Source organism: Centroberyx gerrardi, chromosome 24, assembly GCF_048128805.1.
Source record: "Centroberyx gerrardi isolate f3 chromosome 24, fCenGer3.hap1.cur.20231027, whole genome shotgun sequence".
Classification (NCBI taxonomy): Eukaryota; Metazoa; Chordata; class Actinopteri; order Beryciformes; family Berycidae; genus Centroberyx; species Centroberyx gerrardi.
In genome coordinates, this window is record NC_136020.1 from 6209513 (window position 1) to 6234598 (window position 25086).

Sequence of the window (25086 nt, forward strand, 5' to 3'; positions counted from 1 at the left end):
AAAAAAATGTTTCATCTAGTCAAAACAATAGGCTATTTCTTCATTGAGTTATACACTAATTCTAGATGCGTCATAGAAACCTCTCAACATCAGAAATCGTGTTTTTTTTTCTGCAGTGACTCACTAGGGGCAGAACTTATATAGAATTTCATTATTAATTCATCAGCATGTCAGACAGACAGTTTGCAAACAAACAAAACCACCTTATGGGCTAAGATGTAGTGAAGGCTAAATCCATCTAAACTCAAGACATACATCCTTATCACATACATTTAGGCTACATCAAAGTAGTGTCAACATGATGTAAGTTATATTAAGATAGGGTTTTTTAATGGGGGAAAAGCATAAATGAATGTGTTTTTTTCTGGAAGTAAGCTATCCTATAGGCCTAACTGATCTGTGTTTATATTCGGCCTAGTTGTTTGTGTTATGATCAAACTCATGTAAGTTATGAGGATTGGGTCTTTTAAGGTAAAAAGGCATGCTTTTCTGAAAATATAGGCCTAATTGGTTTGTGTTTATACTGGTGGATGTTTGCCTTATGATGATCACCGACTGGAGGTCATAGTTTACCCTCCTTTATATGCCGCTATACATCACTGCCCAGCTGAATACTTTATGCATTGCATGTTTAGTACACACAATAAAAACACAGCTATTATGGGTATAGATAAGGAAACGTCGGGTCTTGGTTATTGGATAAAATAACTAGTAATGAAGTCTGTGAAACATTTCCAAATGGATGATATTTAATTCAATTTAATACTGGTCTTTTAGCCGAGGCTACCAAACGCTGTTGATTTAATTCAATATATTTGTAGGCTAATGCCATTACATCAGGGCAAGCTTTAGTGCGCATGAAAATAATGTTCGTTGTGTAACAGAGGCATTGGCTGCTTCCAGCTGTAGTGTAAAGATGGTTTTGTGGGTGGGAACTGAACTTCAGCTCCCTATTTATAACTGGCCGAAGAAATATTTTTTGCAACTGCACTAAAAGGTCAATGAAGGAGTTGGCTTGGAAATATCTGTAGATGTTTTGGACATGCGCAGAGGAGAGATGCCATATTGGAACGAGGGCAGCAGCTGAAAGACGTCGCTCGCGCTGCTCGGCTCGGCTCACGCGAACGAGGAAAAAAAACAGGGGGTCTCGAGAATCAGACGCGACAAAAAACTTGGACAGGTAAGACAGGTGACGGCTCCGCGGTCCCGGACGCCTTTCCGTGGCTCGTGCCCGTGTTATTTCGTTATTTCGGCGAAATAAACACCGGGAGAGTTGTTTTTTTCTCCTCCGCTTTAAAAACCTTGAAGTGCTCCCGAGGCGTTTCTGTAGAAACGACGAAATACTCACCAGCGTTCGTTCACGAGCCCAAGTTGTTCAAAGTGTCTCACGCGCCGTAATTAACAGCTTTCACCGGTGGAGAGGACGCTGTCTCGTGGCACTTTCGGTAACACCGTTTACTGCGTTGTTTCTCCTCTCTGTTCGTATGTATTATGTAATTAATTGGTTTGGAAATAACGTGTATTTTAATATGTCTGATCTGCACGGAAAAACACCTCCATTCAGACTGCTGAAATGTCATTTCAATGTGTTTTACTGTTGTGTTTAATAGCACGACGCAATTTTGTTTCGTGTTAAAACAAAGTCTTTATTATGAAATTACGTTAGAAATGACTTCACTTATAGGTGAGTCATTTGGGATTTTTTTGAACCCATAGGTGCGTAAAAGCCATCGGAAAATACCGGACACTGCCAAAATGTCAAACCACTTTCAACATGGCGGGTTATGGTGTTGGGGGAAAAAACTGCACCTTAAAATCTTTGAACGAGGAAAAAATAAAATGACGGCAGATAACAGGCCCGGTTCTGTTTCTTTTGGTGCACATACACGAGGTTTAATGAATTAAATTCAAAGTGTGCATTTGGCAACTCCGTGGGAGTTTTTTTCCGCTGCAGTTTTGAGTGTGCAAAGTACATGAGCGGAGTGCCAGCCAGCCTGCTGGTCGGCTACACCCCTCACAGCCTCATCTTCCTTATGTGCACTTAACGTTTCCTCTTTCACTTTTATCAAAAAATCGTGTAGATTATTCGCTGCCTATCGCTGTATCCTATGATATTAGGCATCGGGTTATTTCAAATGGCCCCGAAAGCAGGATGATTTCATTCCACTTTATGCCAGCTCCCCTAGATTAATATGTTGATGATTGTGTAGTCGGACGAGATATTGTTTTTCCAGTGCATTGTTTAAGTATGGCTAAATTTGCAATGATTAAGCTGATAATTGGGTTAAACCGCGCGTATCAGTTTAATTATTTCTTTTTTTTTGCGGGCGGTCTGCAAATCCGGGGTTTAGCCTTGCATTATTCCCGAGGATTCCTCCTCCAGATTAAATTCGTCACCATAATGAACAGAAACAATAAAGCCACGTTATGGAACCGACGATAGACGTTCATCTGCAATGAATAAATCATGCATTTGGACTTCCTATTGCTCCAAACATATTTTTTTCCCCGGGCTGCGAACGGGGATGGGTTACAAAGCGCAGTCCTATAGATAAAGGCAACATGACAAAAAAGCAGCACTTTTAAGGGAAAAATGATAACGTGGCCATAAAGGTAAAATATATATTATATATATAGGTGGTCTCCATTTTCTCCACGGGAAAAGATCAATAGGACTGCTGCGCATTATTGATGGTTTGGGCTGTTGGCTCTTTCACAAGAACCACGCAGCAGCCCTTTTTGTCATTTATCCGTTTTTGATAACGCATTGCCATTGTGTGTTAATCCTTCTGTGAGTGTTTCTTCAGAAAGACAGTAAGCATGTCTGGGCTAAAAAGAGAGGCAGAGATAGAGAAACAAGAGAGTGGAGTTCACTTTACAGGAAATGGTAATTAAGTCAGACTCCCAACTGTCTTTCCTCCTCTGTAGGATTTTCAGGCTGCTGCTGGCAAACTAACTCCATCATATCAGCCTAGATGTCAACAAGCGGAAGTCTTAGTCAAATATGAATTTTGACTTGTCCTGTTTTTTTAGAAGGCAAACAACAACTCCACGCTACAAATGTGTGGAATGTGTTGTGCACATGTCTGTCTAATAGCAAGTTGTTTTCCAACCATTGATGTTGCTGAAAGAGAGAGCTGTGGGCTGAGGGAGTTTCCGCCTCTTGGTCTTTTACTCCACTTTGTGGCCCACCTGGGGCAGTTGCTGTTTGCACTTCACCATTTTATAGTCATCTGATCTCAATGAGCATCAGAAGCTGTTAGAATTGGGCATGGGACACACAGGCTGCGTTAGAGGACACAAGAAATTATAGCGAAAACAGGAGTTGAGAAGAAGAAACATAAGTCAAATAGTCCTCAGCGTCTCCCCTCACCAAGAAGAAGCAACTCCTGGATTGGTCTAAAAGTGGAGAACCTAATAGGGAGTAATGCAATAAAACCCAAGCCCATGCAGTGGTAGTTAATCTCCTAAATCCCCCATTAAATCTTTGGCATAGATGGGTTTAGGGAAAGGCAGCAGGACAACACGTGGATGCCCAGCGCCCCATCAGGAGCTAATCGATAAAAACCCAGCTCTCCTCTCAATCTGAGACGGAGGGGGCCCGCGTCTGAGATTAACTCTCCCAGACCGGTTTAATCCCCGCTGCCCAATCTGGGCTGTTCTCCGGGACGCTCTAGTCCAGTAAGCTTCATCACATAGATCGCTGAACTTGGATGAAAACCTGCTCCAGTTAGTGAACTTGTTTCAGGAATAAAGATGGAGGGGAAAAAACATTATTTTCTGATTGACAGCCACCCACTTTTTGAAATTGGATATTGGCTTTTGAATGGTTTCCTGTCCTTGAAGGTCATGGAACTTGCTCGGCCCATGAAGAACTATGTAAACCTCAAGTAAAAACATGAAAATCACCACAACATAGACTCACAAGGAGCTGCCTGTTTAGAATGACTGGTTCTCATGTATTTACTTGTGTGCTATTAGAAGGTTAAAAATAGATTTTACAGGGGGACTTTCTTAAATGTTATTTTATGGCTCTTCAATATGATTGTTCATTTCACATTTTTTTACCAAAAAGATTTGATTCTCTGCTTTCCACAGAGTCTTGATATAGGCTCATGTGAACCTTAAAGAGAGATACTTCTTGTACTGTTCCACGCTGGTTTTTAAGTGTATTTTGATGAGTTTTCTTGAGCGCTGCGGAGCGTTTAATCACAGTTGCACGCTGACGACAGCAATGTGTCAATGCCGCTGAAGATTGTAGGGCACTTAGGCAAGAAACACTGATAGACTGTGGGGAGGAGAAGGGCAGCGGACGGCGTCATGTGAGCCAAATTAGCTCAGCTTGTTGTTTACGCAATGGATGTATGCTGGAATCACTGTGGGACAGAAAGGGGGTGGGGGGGGGGGCACCCTCGGGTGGTTGTGGAGACTTTGTAGCCTCACAGTAAAGAAATGCAGCTTTAGACGTAGCTGGAGCATGAATCAAGGATGTTTTTTTGTTTGTTTGTCTTCATTTTCTCAGGATTTCAGTGTTTTTTCTTTTGGACACACGTTCCATGCATTTTGAGTAAGGGATTGTAGGATTCTCACCCTTTTCCTCCTTTTTCTGTCTTCCCAATCACATCTCTGGATGGATGTTTCAGCTAATTGCAGAATGAGGATATTTCCTGTTCTTTTGAAAGTTGAGGTCAACAGCCTGATCTGCCAGCTGTGTTTTTTCTCCTCTCGTAAAGTTGTTGTTGGGCTTTGGCTTGATTGAGGATGGCTGTGTGACTGTGGTTTGCCTCGGTGTTAATTGCCAGGTTGATGAAAGTGGGTGGAAGTCGGTGTGTGAGTCACGGTGATGTGACTGCATGACCAAGGACAACAGCCAGGCGAATGACAAACATGGTCTGTTGTTTTGAAGATGATGATTTTCGCATATTGTTCTGTTGATATTCAGTTGCCTTTAATCCTGGTAATAAGGCTGTATTAGATAGATATGTTGGCCTGCCGTCTCTCTCTCTTGCTGTGATTACACTTGACCGTTTTGTATGTTTTACTTTTGAAGTAATCACTTGTAATACACTGTTTTATATAATCATTTCCCATCCCTTATCAAACTGATTTTCAAACGTGACAAAAATGACAGGATTACTACACATTGCTGCCATGTGTTCCTCTGATTTTGTTAGTTATATTATGGTGGAGTGGAGTGGTATCCCCAGACACCCAAAGGTACCCTTAGTGGTCAGGAATTGTACTGGAAAGTAAGTGAGGAAATATTATGTCCACAAATATCTTTTTATGGCATAAAAACATCCAGGCACAAACCAAGTCGAGGCAGTAGTGTGTACTGTATATTAATTAGGAAAATTAATCTTAATGAAACTGCTATAACTCCTTAATGCTTTAAGATACAGAGTTCATGTTAATACCACCCATGTGTAATGTGAAGACAAGTATGTTGACATAGAAATCATTGCTAATTAGTGCATTAATTAGCTTAATTAATGACCTTATTAGCATAACTGGTTATGTTTAATATAGCATGGTGATTATGGCGGCACATTAGGCAGCTCAAGCGCCTCTTGTTTATGTCATGACAACATATTTGTCGTCATAATGCTTCCTTTCATACTTTCCATAGTATGATAAATGTTGTGATGATTGGTATGAAGCGTCATGGCATTATGCTGCAGTTTTTTCTTCTTTCCATAATTGCCCGAGTGGATCTTTTCAAGGCAGACTAATTTGTCTGTGCTGTAGTCTTGCTTTTGTCGTTCCAGTTTTTCTACTTTGTTTTACTCTGATTGGTTATCTGATGTAGTTTTGCTGTGGTATGCAAATCCAGGCAGCCAGCAGACAATATGCATACCCAGATATTACAGTACACTCACTCAAAAGACAAGAGTTGTTCTGCAGGGAAACAGAATAGACTTTCACATCAGCTTTAATGACGCTGAAAATTAGTTTGAATATTGAAGTCTGTTAGATCCTTGTTTTTTTTTTATCTTGTCTCTATCTTCGGTGCTAAGCGCTCACTGCTGTGGTGTTTCTGCACTGCACTTCCCAGAGATCACCTGTCAATCAAACAGTGTGTCCAGTACTGTGACGTCTCTTTCCTTGGGTTTTCTGTTGATGCAGTTTGAGTTTCTGTTTTCTTTGTCTGTTCAGCCATGGTGGCTATCACTGCTCATGCTAACTACTAGGGATGCCCCGATGATGTTTTTTGCCGCCGATCGCCGATCGTCTATGAGCCATATCTGCCGATACCGATCGGCCATACCGATAGTTTTTTTGTTTTGTTATAGCAGCTGGTATAGCAGTATTATAGGTCTAACAGTTTCCATTTTACATACATTTCATCCATCAAATTGAGTCTTGGTTAAAAAATATCCACATTTTCTTTTTTTCTACCTCAATATTTACTTGATCATTATGTAAACAAAACCATGCGCGTTCTAGGTAGCGCAACATGATTTAGTGAGATAACGAAGCACAAGACTGTTGCCACTTGCCTGTGTTGTTGAGTCGAGTTAAATAAATGGAGACACCCTCCGAAGATATATATCCGTTTCAGTCTTTGTTTTTGTATAGCCTAAGTGAATGTTCTTAAGAGAGAGAGAAATGAGACTTTTCAGTTGCCTCTCCGCTGTTAGGGTCTCGACCAGACCTTAGATCGGGCCCAAAAAAACAAGCCCGACCCTACCCTGTCTGAGCCCGGCACGGGCCCGTCCCATTGGCTGCATTTATGGGTTCGAGCCCGGTTTAAAACCGAAATTTTCTTAGTAAGTTGGCTGTTTATAAGTAAACTAATTCCGAGTTGTTTGAATGACAAAAATCTGTTCAGAATTACGTGCGGGATCTTACTGAATAGGTGATAAAAACATAATTGACACAAGGAATTAACAATCAGACTTTGCGGATTACAGAGAAATTTGAATGACAGAAATCTGTTCAGAATTACGCACGGGATCCATGGTTATCAACCTGCCTGTGTGCGCACGGCGCCAGAGGAGAGGAGGAGACGCTGTGCCTGCTGACTGAGATGTGAATATGTATCGATCACAGTGATTGATACATAAGGTTTAGACTTACAATGTTATAATACATATAACATTCTGATTATCACACCAAATAGCTTACTCCCCACCCCAATTATAAAAAATAAAAAAAAGATGTTAGGCTTCTGACCACGAGAGGGGCCGGCCCGGCCCGAGGAGTGCAGACCATTATATAAACAAATGCACATGGCTCACGTGTTTTGCATCATCGATCGGTTTTTGCAATCGGCGACTATAAAGCATTATCGGAATTCTCCGATCTCATATTTATACTGAATATCGGCCGATTCCGATTGCTGGCCGATCGATCGCAGCATCCCTACTAACTACCCAGTTCTTCTTCTATTTATTTGGAAACTTCTATTTAATCCGGAAATGTAAAATGCATCACTTCCTGTACGACAGAGGATTTTTCCTGGGAAAGAGTTACAGACACCGAGTGTTTAGAGCAGCAAATGTACTGGCTGTAGGTTGAATCACTGTTGTGTTCTATCAAACAGCAATAAAGGACAAGGCAAAATGGACATTTGTTTCTATGAAAATGTCACCGATTGTTACTTTAACAATGGATAGTTTGGAGTTTGACAAATTGTTACATTGATTTCATTTGTCTTATCTGTGTCAGGAGTGTGGAGGAAAGGTGGAGATGCAGTGAGGAAGCGCTGACACACGACAGGTCAAAGGTTAAAACTTACCAGTAGAGTGGAGGTGCAGGATGCAGTCTCGCACCCAGGACCAGCCGTTGGCCCCCGCTGCAGGGAAACCCCACAAACCCACCAATGGGAAAGAAGAAGAGGTGAACACAGGTGAGGGCCTTTACCATTTCAGTCGCTTCAATCTGCCCCGGTCTGCTCTGCAAGGTTCTCCTTATCAGATGAACAGCCTGGTATGATGGCGCAGATTAAATGAAAAAGCGTATCAGGAATGGTTTCTTGTGCTGACGATAAGGGAAAGTCGTTTATTCTGGAAAGGCAACTGCTGGAATCGGCGATCTCATTTTTCGCATTTTTTCATACTTGCTATTATTCCATATTTATTGTTTACGTGTGTATCATAGTGCTGCTGCCACTAAGCTGGTGTAAAATTATATTTTTTTGTATGCTAAATGAATATTTGAGTCCAAAAAAGATCATATTGCAACTTAACTATAACAACATCCTCGTTACACAGGCTCGTTTAGTGCTTAGAATTACAGAAAAAAAAAAAAATCTCCCATAATGTTATTTCTGTGATGTTTAACAGTTCAATCCCCAACTGTGAACATGAATAACTCTTCACAAAGCCGTTAACAAATAAATAAATCCTGCAGCTGCTCCATTTACATCGAATTGGAGACGGACTTTGTACAGACTTTGTGGACTTGTAGAATGCTTATTTGTGTTTCAACGTCCAATTGAGCTTTGTTTCGTTGCAGTGCTAACAGTTGTGGATCAGAAAATGTGCACGCATCCTTTTCAAAATGACAATGGGTGCTGTCACTGACTGTGGCCACAATCAGATCAGATTCCCATTTATTGTCAATGGAGGCGCTCCAGCATTCATCTCTTGATAACATCATTATCAGTCCTGTCTCTCTTGTTTCTAGCTTTTCCCTCTAAGGGCTGCAGTAAAGGTTGTTTAAGTCCTCTCCATTTAAGCGTGTGCGTGTGCGTGTGTGTGTGTGTGTGTGTGTGTGTGTGTGTATGGGCACGAGAGCAGGCCGAGCAGACCCTACAGTCTATTCAAAACATACTCCATCACAACAACAGCTTCCTACCTTCCCCTCTCATTAGGCAGAGCAGGTTCAATCCCACACCATTCACACGGCTAGAGTCTCCAGAGACGCAGCCCAGACACACACACACACACACACACACACACACGCAGACACACGCACACACATGCACACACGCACACACACACACACACACAAAACGGAGAGAGGGAAAGACTGACACATTATACCTTCAATGTATCAGTCTCCCACAGGCAAAGTGAACAATTCTCACCTTCAGGAGAAACATTAGTGGCATTACGTAAGACTACTTGGAACATGCCACACACACACACACACACACACACACACACACACACATATATACACACACCAGATACTTTCTTGTGACCTTGTTTTATATTTTGACAAGATCAACAAGATTTACAAAACATCAAGACGGGGTTTAATTGCTAAGCGTATGTCATCCTGTAAAATGAGATGCATTTTTAGCATTAGGCGAAACAGGTTGGTTGTAGTACTGATGATTGACAGAAGGTTTCATCCATTCAGATGCAGATTCCATGGAGGAAGAGGCGGAATTTAACTGGGAGGAATACATGGAGGAGACGGGGGCCAACGCTGCCCCGCATACCACCTTCAAACATGTGAGTGACTGCGTATGATCTTCACCTCGAGCTTTAATCCCCCCCCCCCCCTCGGAGATCCTTTAAATACAGTGCTGTAGATAAGTGGCATATGTAGAAATCCCTTAACAATGTGTTCTGGAGAGCCAGGCCTTGACGGCGCTTTGCTAACGCTGTTGAATGGAGCGCTCTCATTGGCTTTGTTCCCTTTTGACGCACAAGTTGTCAGACGACCTTCGCAGGTCTCTGAAAAAACAACCAACTGTGGGAGAAGTTACTCACGATCACAAATGACAACAACATACCACAGATGCAAACGAGCCATGAGTGGAATGTGAATGGATGCTGTGGGTGGGGGGCATGAGTCCCTTGGAATGTAGTGATATTGGTAAAAAATTACTCATGAGGTAAATAATGCCTCAATTCAGTCAGAACTCTGACTGAATTGAGGCATCTCCTAAAATTCTAGTCGGCTATTTGGCTTTCTTTCCATTGATTGCATCTTGTTGTTCTCCACCAAGCTGCTGTGGTGCCAGAATTATGACAATTATCTCAACTGAATGACATAAGACTTAGACAATTTTTTTTAACACATATTCATGCAGTCCAGACTGGAATTGAAAAAATGCTTTTTGCTGTTCACACTGATAAGCAAATGTCATATCTGTGTCACATGTTAGGAGGAAAAGAATCAAAATTGGGAAACTTTGAGCTGCAGTGTGAACGTAGCCTAAGAGAAACGTAGCCTCTCTTTAAGTGTTTTTTGTTCCAGCACTTCAGTGGATTTTGGTTGGGTAGGATGCATGGCTCATTTAAGTAAAGCTATAACTCATTTCACTCTTCATCCGTAGCGCTGTAGTCCACCTCAAAAACAGTGTTAATAAATCGCTGCAGTGCTTTTAAGGCTTGTGTCTCCATCATTCATGGCAGCCATTGGCAGGTTCTCTGGTTCAATGACCCTGTCATACAAATCAACCAGTTTCCACCCAAATGACCGCGCCACCTACACCACTGATCAAAATAATTAGCCGTAATTATTACTAGTATGTTTTAGGCAGGACTTTGCTTTTTATGTGACCGTAATTGGTAAATAATTTGGGTAATTATTGTGTAGTATTCCTTCCAAGTAAAATATCTGGATGTCAAAAATTCATTTCAACGTCCATCTCAGGAAATTCATCCATAGTAATAACTGGCGTCTTGTGTTAATAGGAAAACACAGGCAGATGCCCTTAAAGGGCTCACAAGGGCACATTGCAACATTTAATGAAATTATTCAGAAGTTTCAGCGGATGCTTGATGTAATTTTTCTCGCCTATTTGCAATCCCGAGTAAACTCAGTCTATTACCAAATAATTGCGACGCATTGCCTCCATTAACATGTTACATCACAGGAAGAGCCAGATGGGTGAGCGCAGTTGATCCTGGATGTGAGGTCTTTATCCACCTCAGCTGACTCTGTATTTGACTGAGTCCTGATACAGCAGCTGTCTGCCCCGATGAGGCTCACAGCGCACAGCTCCGGGCTTGCCGGGTTGCAAAGGTGGGGAAGTCTCTGCTAGTAATTCACGGAAGATTTAAGTGTATCTTTCAGTCTCTTACATCACTCACGCCGATGAATGTAATAATAATGAGGACCGAATTAGAATATGTGGATTTTATGAGTGTGCCCCGATGTCGGACAAACCGTCTACGTGGTGATTTGAATGGCTGAGTTCTCTCGGGAAGCTAAATTGCCTTGTTGGTAAGTGGATTGAGTCACTGGGAAACAGACCATGAATTCCCCAGAAAAATGTGATTCAGTAAAGTGCAATAGGCTTTCCCATCTCTCTCTCGCTCTCTCTCTCTCTCGCTCTCTTTCTCTCGCTCAGCAGAGCCTGGACAAATTGAAACAGTGATTTCTCTTGGGCCACGCACACGCACACACATGTACACACACGTACACACAGGCAGTGTGTGCTGCCGAGGCTGCCTGTAGCTCTCTTACATAAGCTGACCAGAGTGATACAGCACATTTGCATTGTTGTAGCAGGAAGTCATGGGGCCATTTGTATTGTGTTTATTTCTAAGATGTTGGCTTTTTCCATTCAGTTTTGTGTGCGTGTGTGTGTGTGTGTGTGTGTGTGTGTGTGTGTGTGTGTGTGTGTTGAATATGAACATCCTGTTGGGCTTCCAATGTTCTCAAGAATTGTATGGCAGCCTGTGGCTATGGTTGAAACACATTACACTGTACCACACTCTCCTGGTTGTATCTCTCTCTCTACAAGAACAAACAGTGAAAGGCAGTATTGTAGTAGAAAGGTTTCCATGCTGCTTGAACAATCACCAGTTGTATTTATTCTACCCGGTTATTAACTCAACCTCACCTGTACCTGTACAAAATCAGTCACCTGCCACCAGTTTTCACGAGCGCCAACTTAAAAAATCTCTGAACTTGTTGCCGTGTTATTGGCCCTGCCAGGTGGAGATCAGCCTGCAGAGCAGCTTTCAGCCCGGTATGAAGCTGGAAGTGGCCAATAAGAGCAGCCCAGACACCTACTGGGTGGCCACCATCATCACCACATGTGGCCAGCTTCTGCTGCTGCGCTTCAGCGGCTACGGCGAGGACCGCAAGGCCGACTTCTGGTGTGACGTCATGACCGCCGAGCTCCACCCTGTGGGCTGGTGCGCCCAGAACGACAAGACCCTGATGCCTCCTGAAGGTAGGAAGCGGGAAACATGCTGATACACACATATATACACACACACACCCACGCACACTAGGGTTAGACTGATATAAACTAAATCGGATATCAGGCTGTCATGTTGTCTACCTCCGATATGATGGAGGATCCTTTCCGACCGAAGCTAGTCTTTACTGTTGAGGTATAATAAAGGCCCTGATCATTATTAGTAGAGGGAATAACCCATCTGTGACCACAGAGAGCAGCTACGCTTGTTTCAACACAAGGTATGGAATGAGTATGTGAAGTGATTTGTAGTGTCCCATGGTCTAAATGCTGTTTCAGAGTAGGGCTGGGTAATAATTAAATATTATCGCTTTCAGTAGAATCGTTTTGTTATGAAATAATGATATTGAGTTATTGCGATACACAATTCAGTTAAAATGCAAATTCAATGTAAGATGAGTGTGTGATGTGTGCCATCTCACAAAATGAGATCTGAAACAAATTAGGGAATATTATTTCACTTTCAGTTTCAAAGTTGTATCATACTTTATATTACCATGCAGTTACATGTGATGAACATCAATTTGATTAGTTAATATAATTTAATGTGATTTTGCATGTTAGCAGATTTTGTTATATTTTGGATATCAAGTAGTCCCAGCCCTTTTTCAGAGACTTTTCCACCCTGATAAGAATAAAAGTCTGGTGGAAACACATTGGCATGAATATGGACAGATTTAAAGATATTGAATATCGGCATGAAATATCAACTCATGGCAGGTTCAGTCACAAAAGTAGTCAGCCTTCAAACCCCCACATCAGTCCAACCCAAACACACACACACAGACATGTAAAGACACAAACCTCCCAGCTGTAGCTTTCCAAAGAAAGCTTTAGATAAACTGAGAAACTGAGTGGAAAGACAGGTTGTTCACAAAGTGCATCGACTGTCGAGCGACTTAACTGCCATTCATCTTACTGAATGCGCAAATCACACCCTCGCCATCACATTCATTCAAAGTCATGCAATCTCAGCCAGGTTAAACACAAGTGGGGCTACCCCCTTTTCTGAACCAGCTATCTCTAGCACCTGAGAGCATCTCACCCCAACCCTTCCCAAATAAAGCGCCCTCCTTTACTTCGCCAGCGCCCGTTCTACCTACTGTCCCTACCACAATAGCAGAACTTTGCGATACCGAAAGCTTTTACAGCAAAGATATTTTCACCTGCAGCGGGCCCTCTCGCCCTCAGATAGATGACTCACCCTCCCCAGCCTCGTTCAGACCATTTATTTTCCAGACACTTCCCCGCTGATGGATAGTGTGCGCCTCCGTTGTTGTGGAGACGACCTGGATATGTTTCCACCTGACTCGGGTGTCCTCGCCCTCACACCAGCTCCATTTGTCCTTTTCACTCAGCGGCCGCTCTTTACACCGACTTCCTCTTTTGCACTTTGTAGCAGCACAAGCTGCACTATTCATGTCTTAATGGATTAGCTATTGCCAAGGGTGGAAATAACAAATTACTTACTGTCCTTACTGTAATTGAATTGCTTGTTTTTAGTATTTTTGAAGTCACAGAGTATGTTTTGACCAAAATATTATACTTTAATTTTAAATTACATCCATTACATAGTACAGATTTTGTAGGATTTCCATAAGCATTGCAGCAGAAATAGTAAACTGGCCAGTTGTGGAGCTGCTAGCAGTGAACAGTCAGGCAGCAGAGAAGAGTAATCTGGCTTTACTTTGCTTATGCACGTTATTGTGGTTTTTTGTTTTATTAAAAGAATCTAGTTTGAACTCTGTCCTCTTATCCACTTTGCATTGCATGCAAAACATCATATTGTCGTTGTTGGGTGAAAACCTTGTAACTGGTGACTTTCATGTTTTAACCTCCACTGAGGGATTACATGCTCCTCTATGGGTTGAGAAAATTTTACAACCCTTGGGTTTATGAAAACCTTTCAACACCCCATTGAATAAACTCTAAATTGCATGGTGGTCAAGCTAAAGACAAGGCTGTTTTTCTTGGTCCCTGAAAAGTTGACATTTGGGAGATACAAGGTTTTCACTCGATAACAGCCGTATGTAACAGTGTTTTCTAATGTGAAAAGGTAATTCAGAAGCTTTTACTTGGAGTACATGTTAAATGAGTACACTTGACTTCCCCACGTCAAGTAGATTTTTACCTCAGTCACTTAACTTCTATTTGAGCATAATTTCAGTAAAGTAACAGCACTTCTACTGGAGTAGGATATTTTGGTACTCTCTCCACCCCTGGCTATTGCTTCATAAATGTTTAGCAGCTGGTGTTGGTTAAGAAGCGGTTACAAATTCCTATATTTAAGTGGGAATAGAAAATCCTTCAACTGACCACTGTGGTTAAGCATGTGACGAATGTGTGTATTGCTGTATAACAGTGGCGGGTAATGAGGGAAATATTGCTGTCAGGTTGATGGGACAGTGTTAGCACCCATGAGCAATCTTGTTCTCCGGTTTTCCTTTTTTTTAGTTATAATTGACAGCTGACATGGTCTCATGTTTCAAGTCTTTTTTTTCCCAAAAAAGACTTCTGCAGGATACTGACAGTTTATAGATATGACAAAAGAAACATGACTTCATCGCTTCATTTCAAGGCTTTGCATCATGTTAAGCACTGTGTGTGTGTGTGTGTGTGTGTGTGTGTGTGTGTGTGTGTGTGTTGCTGAGTCAGCGAGAATGTGAGAGACGAGAGAGAGAGAGTTTTTATTTTTGAGTGCATACTTTCTGTGTTACAGTTACCTGTTTTATTTCTGTTTCTTTTTTTGTTTTGTTTCTCAGATAACATTTACCTAAGAAAAGGTAAGCGGCTTCACCCAGTGCCTCTGACTAACTCGCCTGCCTGGCTGACTAGTGGCTAACACCGAAGCACCACTGTATTAACGTTAGGCCTCCGAGCCGCATGTATAGTACGCTTCCACTTCCCCCTCTTCCTCCTCCTCCTCCTCCTCTTCCTCTTTCTCCGCCACTGTACAGGAAGTCGCCTCGCAGCTCAGTTGTCATTGCCTTTGCCTCTTCTTGCATGTGACTCCTATCTAGCGGAGTTTCTCCCACATGAGGGTTTAGAGTGTGTCTTACCAGCGTGATAACACCTGACACACACACACACACACACACTGCTCTGTTTGTGCCTGCTCCACTAAGACCAAGCTGCACCCGTATGATAACCAGCGCAAAAAACGTGGCAGCTCAGTGGGAAACATGACGCTTTGATAAACAGGCCTCCTCGCATGTGCAACAAACTGGATCCTGCATTTGTAAAAGACTATCAGGCTGTAAATCAGGTCAAGTAGGGTCAGAAAGTAACACAATGCTCGGCAGGTATCAAATTTGTCTTTGGCAGATAAATCAATAAGGGTCACCGGTAACTTTTTGAGATGAATGCTTTCTGGTCTGTGGTTTTTGCCTGTTCTCAAACTTTGTCCCTGCTGGCCACTGTACACTCGCTGTCTGAGTGAGTGAGAGAGAGAGAGTCAAAGCAAAACAATGTCTCTGTATTCAAACAGGCTCCTGATTGGCTGCTTGCTACGCTGCTCTATACAAAATGGTAGTGTCTGTCTGCTGCCTGGATGGTTAACTAGCCTTATGTTAGCTGAAACTTAAAGTTATTCCCATGAATTATAAACATGATCCAATTGTATAAATGAAAGAGCAAGTTTTAAATTAAAATGCTAAACCTGCTCTTTTGTCTTTATTGAATGTTTCACACAGTACCTGATTCTATACAGGGAATTTAATTGAAAATGGGTAGGATGACATGAAAAATGTATATAAATTATTTCGGCCTGTGACAGTGGTTCTTGGCAGGTAATTTTTGTTTTTACCAGCCCCCTGGCAGGTGAGCCGAAAAGTTAATTTCGGACACCTAGTATAGATAGTAGGTTTACTGTATGTGAAGCCCAAGGGTCAGGCTCAGGGTCGGGAGCTTGTTCAGACACAGCTGCCCTGCTGCTCTGAAGAGCCGCACATTCTGGTTTACATTCTCTTAGTCTCCTGTGTGTGTGTGTGTGTGTGTGTGTGTGTGTGTGTTTGTGTGCATTCATAGATTAATGTAAAGAGCTTTTTTAGGGTACATCACAAGTTTGGTCATGTGACAAGGTAGCTGCTCCCTGAACAGAACCCGACAGAGATCATTTGCATAATGAATTCACCACACTCCTTCCTGCCAGAGCCTGCCGGAGATGAGACTCAGAGATGGGGCTTAGACCTGTCGTCTACTGTGTGTGTGTGTGTGTGTGTGTGTGTGTGTGTGTGTGTGTGCGTGTGTGGTTTCTAAGAGTTAATCCCATATTGGCAGCGGTGACTTGGAGCCAGCAGCCTGGTACAATGACAGAACCAAAGGCAGTCCGTCAGCCAGAGTGAGACAGACAGGTCTGGTTTGCTTCCCAAATGACCAGGCCTTCCTGTCCTAACCACTAGATTTGCATAACCTCACAATACTAGTGTGTATATGTGTGTGTGTGAGCGTGGGTGCACGCGTTTCTGTGTGATTAAGCTTCATTTTAATAAGCACTACGCGACTCGAGTGGGTTTTTCAAGAATGGAGGACAGAATCAAAGGCAGTCTGTATTTTCTCAATACACGTGTACGTACACACACACACACACACACACACACACACACAATGCCCACAAAAGTACACACACCTCTCTTTATATGCTCCGTTCCCTTGGGACTCTTTAGCACGTACTGTTAACACACTGTTAAAGTAATTCATATTTACACAAATTGCTCTAATATCCCCAGTCTTGTCATGACGGGGCTATAAAAATGTTAATAGTTAACAACTTGGCATCTGAAACTGGCCGCGCATAATTTAGCCGAGCACAATAGAAAGATGTCTCTCAATAAAGATACAAATTGCATTGTATGCCATTTCACATTCATGTGGTTGTGTGTCTGTGTACTGTACTCGCTGTGCCCCTCGCTCATTTGGAAAGCCTGTCGGTTAAAATGGAAATAGCTTATTGTTTGAATTTACTTGGCTTTCTACCCTTTGGCATTCGGGGTAGTTCATCCCCACGCAGCCTACTGTACCATGCCAGTGCATAATGACTAGATGGAAAAGACAGAGGGAGAATCAAGTGTAATTTGCCCCCATTAACTCTGATTAGGATCTGTTGCACCGCTGTGATCGCGGCTAAAACGCAGCACAGATTTTTCTTCTTTAATTACAACATTGATTATCTAAAGTGAAGCTTTTGAATGAGCCCGGCACACGGTTCACAGAAAGGGGGAGTTGGCAGGATATGCAAATCCCAGTTTTTTTTTGTGTTTTTTTGCATGCTAGATATTTGCTTGGTGTCTCCAGCATTGACGAGGGCCGAGCCTCGGGGAGGGGGGGGGGGTTTGGGTTGGTGGGAGGGGGGAGGGGGGAGGAGGGGGGGGGGGGGGGTGAAGATCTCCTCCCCGAAGGTTAATTATGTACTTATTGTTATGTGGAAGTCAAGCTTTTGCCTCCATGTGTCTACCGCCTTAGGGACAGAAATGGGGGGAAAATAGATAATTATTTATATACAAAGCACCGTAATGACACTGTGAGAGGGGGAGGGAAAATGGGGAGAGGGAGAGAAAGAGAGAGAGGAGAGAGAAATAGAGAGAGCGAGAGGGTGAGGGAGGTTGAAGTTCATGTTATAGTTGCGGCTGCTACCATTCTGCAGAGCTCTAAATGGCTTCATGACTAATCTAGGCAGGATCTGTAAAAATAGTTTATCTATTTCTGCGCGGCCCGAGATCAACAGGAGCACCAGTGTGTGTGTGTGCCTGTGTGTGTGTGTGTGTGCGTGCGCAGGTCCAGTCGCCGCTAGGAAAGAAAATAGTGGGACAGGAAAAAACACTATTATTAAATAGGGGTAGAGAGAGTGTCTGGACCACAGAGACGTTCACTGTTCACACGTTACCGTCAGAGGAAAACGGCTTCTCTCATGTTGACATATTGATTTATTTGCCAGAAAATTCCACAATTGTTGGTTTGATTCAGGCAGGACCCCGGAGTCCTGGGCCATGAGAGCATATATTGATTTGGACACAAAAGTCAATTATGTATTTATAATTCTGAGCAGCCTATGTGATGCTAACCCCCACCTTTGTTTGTTCAAACCTCAGATCAGTTAACTGAGCAGGCACACTATGGAAAAATGTAAAATATAGTCAGTTTGCAAATTGAATGCAGTTGGAGGTATGTGCTAGTTACAAACTTTCAGTGCAGTTTTCAGCATCTCAGTTGAAAATGAGATTAATAAATGCTCTTATGGAATAGATGTCTATGCTTGTTTCATGTTTTAACAAAGCAGCTGGCCAGTATTTCAAGTTTTTCCAGTAATCAAAACATTTCACCAGGCCAAACAATCTCCCCCACAATTCCCAAAAGATTTTCATTATCAGCGCTATGCTACAGTGTATAGACAATAATTCGCTTCACTTTCACTTCAGCACGATGTTTATCAATGCTACAGGGACTTTAGGCTCACACGATGCGCTGCACAGTCATCCTGTAGGTATGACTCACTTGGCACCGTTTCAGTCACTCCAACAAGTGTCTGGGTCTGTAAAGGGTTTTCATGGAAGTCGCTGAGTAACTAGAAAAATATACAAAACATCTGAAGGGCCCGTCAGCATCTTTCTGGGAAGTGTTGCACGGTGGAACGGGGGGGTATTAGCAGCCAGCTGACCTGGAATCAAAGGCAAATCAAAAGCCACGACAGCACAGCATGAATTATATAACACTGTTGCACTGTGGGAAACAGGAAGCGGAACACAACAACATGTCCTATGCAAATTAGCTGGAACCAGCCTTTTAACATGGCTCAGGAGGCAGCGCTCTGGTGTGTTGTGTGTTGTGTGTGTGTGAGAGAGAGTTTGTTTGTGTGTGTGTGTGTGTGTGTGTGTGTGTGTGTGTGTCTATCTTATGGTTAGACCGATATATGGTGCAGATAGTGGCCTTTTTATTAAAAATCTCAAAGTCAGTGTCGTCCTCCTCTGATATGATGCATATGATGCAGTTTGATTGATTACATATTTATTGTAGAATTGATCAATACTACACTGGTTGTCTATGAGAAACTATGCCAATGCAACCAATGCATTTTGATTGGATTCTGTCTTTCTGGGGGACTTGATTTATTCCAATATTCCCATTAATATGTGTTATTAGTAGTAGTGTTATTATCCCATTTTAGTTTTAGTGTCCCATAAAGGCCTAAATGCTGCTCCAGAAGAAGAATAAAATTCTGGGGGAAAAACTGAATATTTGCACAAAATATTGGCTATTGGCAATTTGAATCCAAAAATATCAGTATTGGCTTTCAAAAACCCTTATCGGTAGAACCCTCGTCTGTCTGTGTATATGTTTTATATGTGTGTGTGTGTGCGTGTGTATGCATGCACTCACTCATGCATGTTGTCCTCTGTCGACTACACTTCATTAGCAATGCTCTGTAGTGGCGCACAATTAATAATTGACCAAGTCTATAGTGTACACACTCTGCACACTATCTATAGCGCTCAATGTCTGTCTGTCTCTGTGTCTCGGTGTTGCGTTGTGTCTTGCAGCCATCAAGGAGAAATACAGCGACTGGACCGAGTTCCTCGTTCAGGACCTGACCGGCTCCAGGACGGCACCGGCCAACCTGCTGGAGGGGGTGAGTGCGTGTGGCGGAGCGTATTCAAATGGAGAGTATACATAATGCGCGGTGAAAGCTGGCTTTGACATGATACAGTAGAGGCATTTATAGCTGGTGAGCTGCGCATTCACCACTAATATAACCAGTTCCCTTTTTTAAGGGGAAAACCACTCAAAGTTCTTTTTTTCAGAGCTTGTAATCATCAACCACCCCCCATCATCCAATTCAGTTCAATTAATTTACTTTATTGCCTGTTTATCAGAAATTATATTGCCAAGGCACTGTGCAAAATGTTAATTTTACATTCAAACCACATTGAGATGATTAATTATTTGTTGTGAAAACATCTACTATACAATAATACATAATCATCAGTATCTATAGTAACATAAAACAGTTCCAAAATTGTTAATATGCAGTTATGCAAATCATTCAGAAGACAATAAGGGCATATCAGACACTGTAGTAACTAGTGTTTGTGTGTGTGTGTGTGTGTGTGTGTGTGTGTGTGTGTGTGTGTGTGTGTGTGTGTGTGTGTCTGTCTGTCTGTCTGTCTGTCTGTCTGTCTGTCTGTCTGTCTGTCTGTCTGTCTGCTTGCAGAAACATAAATGTTGTAATGGCTTTTTGCCTTGGGTTACATGTAGAAGTTTACTCTACACGCTGTGTGTGTGTGTGTGTGTGTGTGTCATGGTTACACTCTGTCCCTTCAGGTTGTGGCATTTATCAAGCTATTGGGTGGCAAGATGCGCTGTATTTTCTTCACCTAGAAGTATTCTTAGTTTAAAATAGAGTTTTAGTTGAAAGTTAGTGTGAAATTTCTGTCATCCAGGTCTGTGAATGTTTTTGATTGGTTGGTCTCTCTCTCTCTCTCTCTCTCTCTGTCTGTCTCTGTTTCTCTCTCTCTCTCTGCCTCTCTCTGTCTCTCTCTCTGCCTCTGTCTCTCTGTCCCCCCCCCCCCCCCCCCCCAGCCTCTGAGAGGTAAGAACACAGTGGATCTGATCGTCGAGGGTTCAGTGTTGGAGCTTCAGGACGTCTTGCACCCTTTACTCTACTGGCCCGTCCGGGTGGTCCAGAACGTCGGAGGGAGGCTCCGCCTACGCTACGCCGGTCTCCATGACGACCACCAGGCCCAGGACACTTGGCTGTTCTACTTGGACGTGAGGCTCCGCCCACTCGGCTGGGCCCTGGAGAACCGCCTCGCTTTAGAGCCACCCACAGGTGATAACCCAGTCGCTCCACTGTGGTGACAGGGAGGAACTTTGACTTCCCTAAAACTGAATTACAGTCTATATATATATATATATATATATATATATATATATATATACTGTATATAATAAATATAGTCAGGATAGGCTGGAGATAGAGAGAACGTGTCTAGTGAAAGATGAAAACAGGATAATAGAACAAAGAGTTTGAAATTCAAAAAGTAAATACAATGGTCCCTCAGCACTAGCACAGATGTTTGTTGAGTGAATGTGATATTAATGCGCTGTGAGTGTGCTTTTTCCATGGAAGTGCAGAGACATTTCAGCTAATGAGTCATTCCAGTCAGTCAGTCAGTGTGTGTGTGTGTGCGTGCATGCCTGCGTGTGTGTGTGTGTGTGTGTGTGTACATCCTTATTTAAATGGTGCTGTTTCCACTGGTTTGTTTGTGGGCCTAGCTTTCAAACACTAGCGGATTTGTTTGAAGGCTGATACCAGTCTTTTTGTATTGAAACTGCTGATAACCAGTATTTTGAGCTGATATTAAGCATTTGACCATTTTGATGCCCTAAAGATTCAAAACTTGCTTGAAAGGCTTTTGCACACATATAGTGTTTTAGGTTTTTAGGAAAGGCACAGTCAGATCACTATAAGTCTGTGCTCATTTACAGAGAAATGTATTAATGATACAACGTTTCGGTCATCATACCTGACGGAGATACCTGATGAAGGTCAGGTTGTATTCTTGTCAGGGTGGAAAAGCCTCTGAAACAGCACTTAGATCATCATGGCAGGTTGAGGCAGGTTTCATTACAGGTTTTACTGATACCTCTGAAGCTGTTGAGTAAAAAGTAGAAACTTCCATTATACCGCTGGTAAACAACATTGACATCAGGCCGGTCTGCCCCTAGTTAGGTGTGTGGTGAGTTTCACACCGCCAGTTGGATTTAAGCCTTACTTTTGTGTCTTTCTCCCCAACGCTCAGAGCTCCGGTCTCTGAAGAGCGCCGCCGAGTGGCAGCAGGCTCTGGAGGCGGCACGAGTCGACGGGCGGAAGAGCCCACTGCCTCTAGAGGTGTTCAAGGTGAGACAGTCCGCACAGTCTTGGCTAAAAAATCCTCCGGCACACAAGAAGTGATGCGTCTTACTTTTCCAGTTTGTTTGGAATTAACAGAAGAAGAACTGGGTAGTTAGCATGAGCAGTGATAGCCACCGTGGCAGACAAAGAAAAGAGCGCCACCTACAGAAACTGCATCAACAGAAAAGGAAAAAGTCGTCTCAGTCCCGCCCACACTGTTTGATTGACAGGTGATCTCTGGGAAGTGCAGTACAGAAACACCACAGCAATGAGCGCTTAGCAACAACGATGGAGACAAAATATACATAAAAAAAGTGAATCATGCGGATTACCACTTTAAGGGAAAATAAGGAAAAACTAGTGCTTTTTTGAAAATATACTTGATTTTTGCTTCTGTTGTTTTGGGGTTTTTTTGCCTTATGATAACCACCAACTGGAGATGATACTTCACCCACCTTTTTATTTATCACTACATTACTGGGAATAAGATTCTCCCTGGCTGAAGACTTCATTCATCGCATGCCTACCCATAAAATAAAAGCTGAGGAATTGCATGACCTACATTGTCTTGCGTGTGTGCATTAACATGTGCATGAGAAAAAGCGGAGCACATTTGTCTAAACGTCTGACTTTACTGTGTCAGGACCATGTAGACCTGCCCAAGCACTCCTTCAAGACGGAGATGAAGCTGGAGATGGTTTCTCTGTGGGAGCAGCTCCGGATCTGCCCCGTTTCTGTCACCAAGGTGAGTCAGACTCTGAAAACCACAAGTCCACCACCCCTGGCAAACATTTCTAAACTAGACCTCAGCTAAAGAAATCAAGAGGACCCTTAAGAGCACTTTTCAGTTTTAAATAAAAACGCCTTTATTAATCTGTCATTGTTCTATTTAGCATTTCTTTTTAACCACATGGATTTTGGCAGGATGTTAGCCTTGGTCCTTGTGTTTTTTTGGCTTCAATTGAAAACCCCACTTACCAAAGACCTTCCAGGCAGTACTTGGATCTCATGAGTATCACAGTAATGCTCTCTTCTTGCTCTTGTAGACCTAACATCATTTTAATATTGTGCACTGGTTTTCAATTTTTTCTATAAGAATATCCTTTTTCTACACGTATATTCTTTACTGTAAGTCATGATTGAACTAGTCTTTACTTTTCGATAGATACTACTAACACTGCTTGTATTTTGTGAGGAATTAAGGATGTACAGGTGTTGCATAATAGCATGAATAAAGGTTCCACCCATGTGGGTTTTTGAAGACCGATACTGCTAGTTTTGGTATGCCAGTAGCTGATATTTTGTGCTATAATAACTTAGTTTGCTGATTTTTATGCAAGAAATATTAGAAGTATTCAGTGTTTACCACAAAAATGTCATTCTTGGCAGGGTGGAAAACCCTCTGGGACAATAAAATTCTCTGTTGAAACACAGGATGATGATAAGAAGATGATGAATAAAAACAGATTTATGCACACTTGTGTGGAATCCAGTCCAAATGTTAGGGTCAATTCAGGTTATGGTCTTCTTCCCAAAGACAACCAGTATAGTATTGATCAATTCTACAATAAATCAATAAATCAGTCAAACTGCATCGTATCCATCATATCAGAGGTGGACCACACTGACTGGACAATATCAAATTTTGATAAAAGGCAATACAAGGCAAACCAGTATATCAGTGTAACTCTAATATGAGTCCATATGACAGACTGCTGACTCCTCTCTCTGCAGATCTACAACGAGAACTACTTCCAGATCACACAGGACGATCTCTCCACAGAGGCCAAGCCCCGGTCCCTGGTGTGCCACGCCGACTCGCTAGGCATCCTGCCCGTCCAGTGGTGTCTGAAGAACGGGGTCGGCCTGGAGCGGCCCAGGGGCTACGAGGGCCAGGACTTCGACTGGGCCGACTACCTGAAGCAGAGCGGGACCGAAGCCGCCCCTGACGCCTGCTTCCCCGATGTAAGACCGGATCAGAAGGCCTTATGTGAATCCAGTGGGTGGGGAGTTTTTGTTCTCAAACAGAGCACGGGCCAGAAAGTTGAGTTTTGAAAGCCAGAAAGTAATCGTTCAGTCATTGGTATTGATCAACAACCCTATCAACCTCCCACAGATACATTGTGGTCATTTTGTGGTCTGGGGCAGGAAAAACCTTATTTATTTCTCCTTTAATGATTCCTGTTGGGATACTTGGTTGTTGCAGCACCATAACAGTGTTATACAACATTTGTTTCAAAATGGGTCAAAATAAAATGTTGTAAATGTTGAAAATGCTGTATAAAAGCACAAACATATGTATGGTTAACATATGTATGAACACATATATGAATGAAAATATAATTAAACATTAGTTAAAGCAGGAGGGTGTGCAAAGTAACAGCAGCAGAACACACTGAGAAAAAGTTAATGAAAAATATGCCAAAAAATGAAATAAATGCAGTATGAAACTATAAAAAAAAAAATCAAGCTATACGCATATGGGAATGTGAAGTTAACAACTGGTGAATATAGATTATTTTAGCTGTGGGACTGACCAGATTGTAATCGTTAACTTCTTTGAATTCTCTTGTGTATTTGTGCGTGTGCGTGCGTGTGTGTGTGTGTGTGTGTGTGTATTTCCACCTGCTCAGACATGGCAGTACAGAGGCTTCACCAAGGACATGTGGCTGGAGGCGGTGAACCCACACCGACCGGCTGAGGTGTGTGTGGCTCAGATCACACAGGTCAGAGGACGCCTGCTGTGGCTCCGACTGGAAGGTAAGAACCTGTGTGTGTGTGTGTGTGTGTGTGTGCGTGCGTGTGTGTGTGTGTGTGTGTGTGAGGAGGATTATGTGTCAAGGGACGCCTGCTGTGGCTCCGAATGAAAGGTAAAAACCTGTGTGTAGGAGTGTGTGTGTGTGTGTGTGCGTGTGTGTGACAGTTCCCTCACCCCTCTTGCTCTGCTGTCTGCCTGTCTCTAGGTGTGGCCAAGCCCCTGTCAGAGTGTATTGTGGATGTGGAGTCCATGGACATCTTCCCTGTCGGCTGGTGCGAGGCCAACACTTACCCCCTGACCCCTCCGCTCAAACCTGTCTGTATGTAC

The 25086-nt window shown here is 42.7% G+C and overlaps 1 protein-coding gene across 3 annotated transcripts in view; it reads left to right on the forward strand.

The window, feature by feature from the left end:
* The first annotated feature begins 1083 nt into the window (after positions 1 to 1083).
* The window catches only part of sfmbt2 (Scm like with four mbt domains 2), a 33448-nt gene continuing 9445 nt past the window's right edge, over positions 1084 to 25086 (forward strand). The window contains exons 1-12 of one of the 3 annotated variants that reach the window (XM_071920592.2): positions 1084 to 1180; positions 7672 to 7852; positions 9313 to 9407; positions 11848 to 12088; positions 14878 to 14898; positions 19648 to 19736; positions 20687 to 20936; positions 21910 to 22007; positions 22645 to 22746; positions 23736 to 23966; positions 24635 to 24761; positions 24965 to 25078. In XM_071920592.2, the coding sequence (XP_071776693.2) occupies positions 7762 to 7852; positions 9313 to 9407; positions 11848 to 12088; positions 14878 to 14898; positions 19648 to 19736; positions 20687 to 20936; positions 21910 to 22007; positions 22645 to 22746; positions 23736 to 23966; positions 24635 to 24761; positions 24965 to 25078 (1459 nt within the window). In that variant the 5' untranslated portion in view covers positions 1084 to 1180; positions 7672 to 7761. Of the gene's footprint in view, positions 1181 to 1342; positions 1446 to 7671; positions 7853 to 9312; positions 9408 to 11847; positions 12089 to 14877; positions 14899 to 19647; positions 19737 to 20686; positions 20937 to 21909; positions 22008 to 22644; positions 22747 to 23735; positions 23967 to 24634; positions 24762 to 24964; positions 25079 to 25086 lie in introns of those variants that run through there. The other 2 variants (XM_078282130.1, XM_071920593.2) reach the window with 2 other exon arrangements.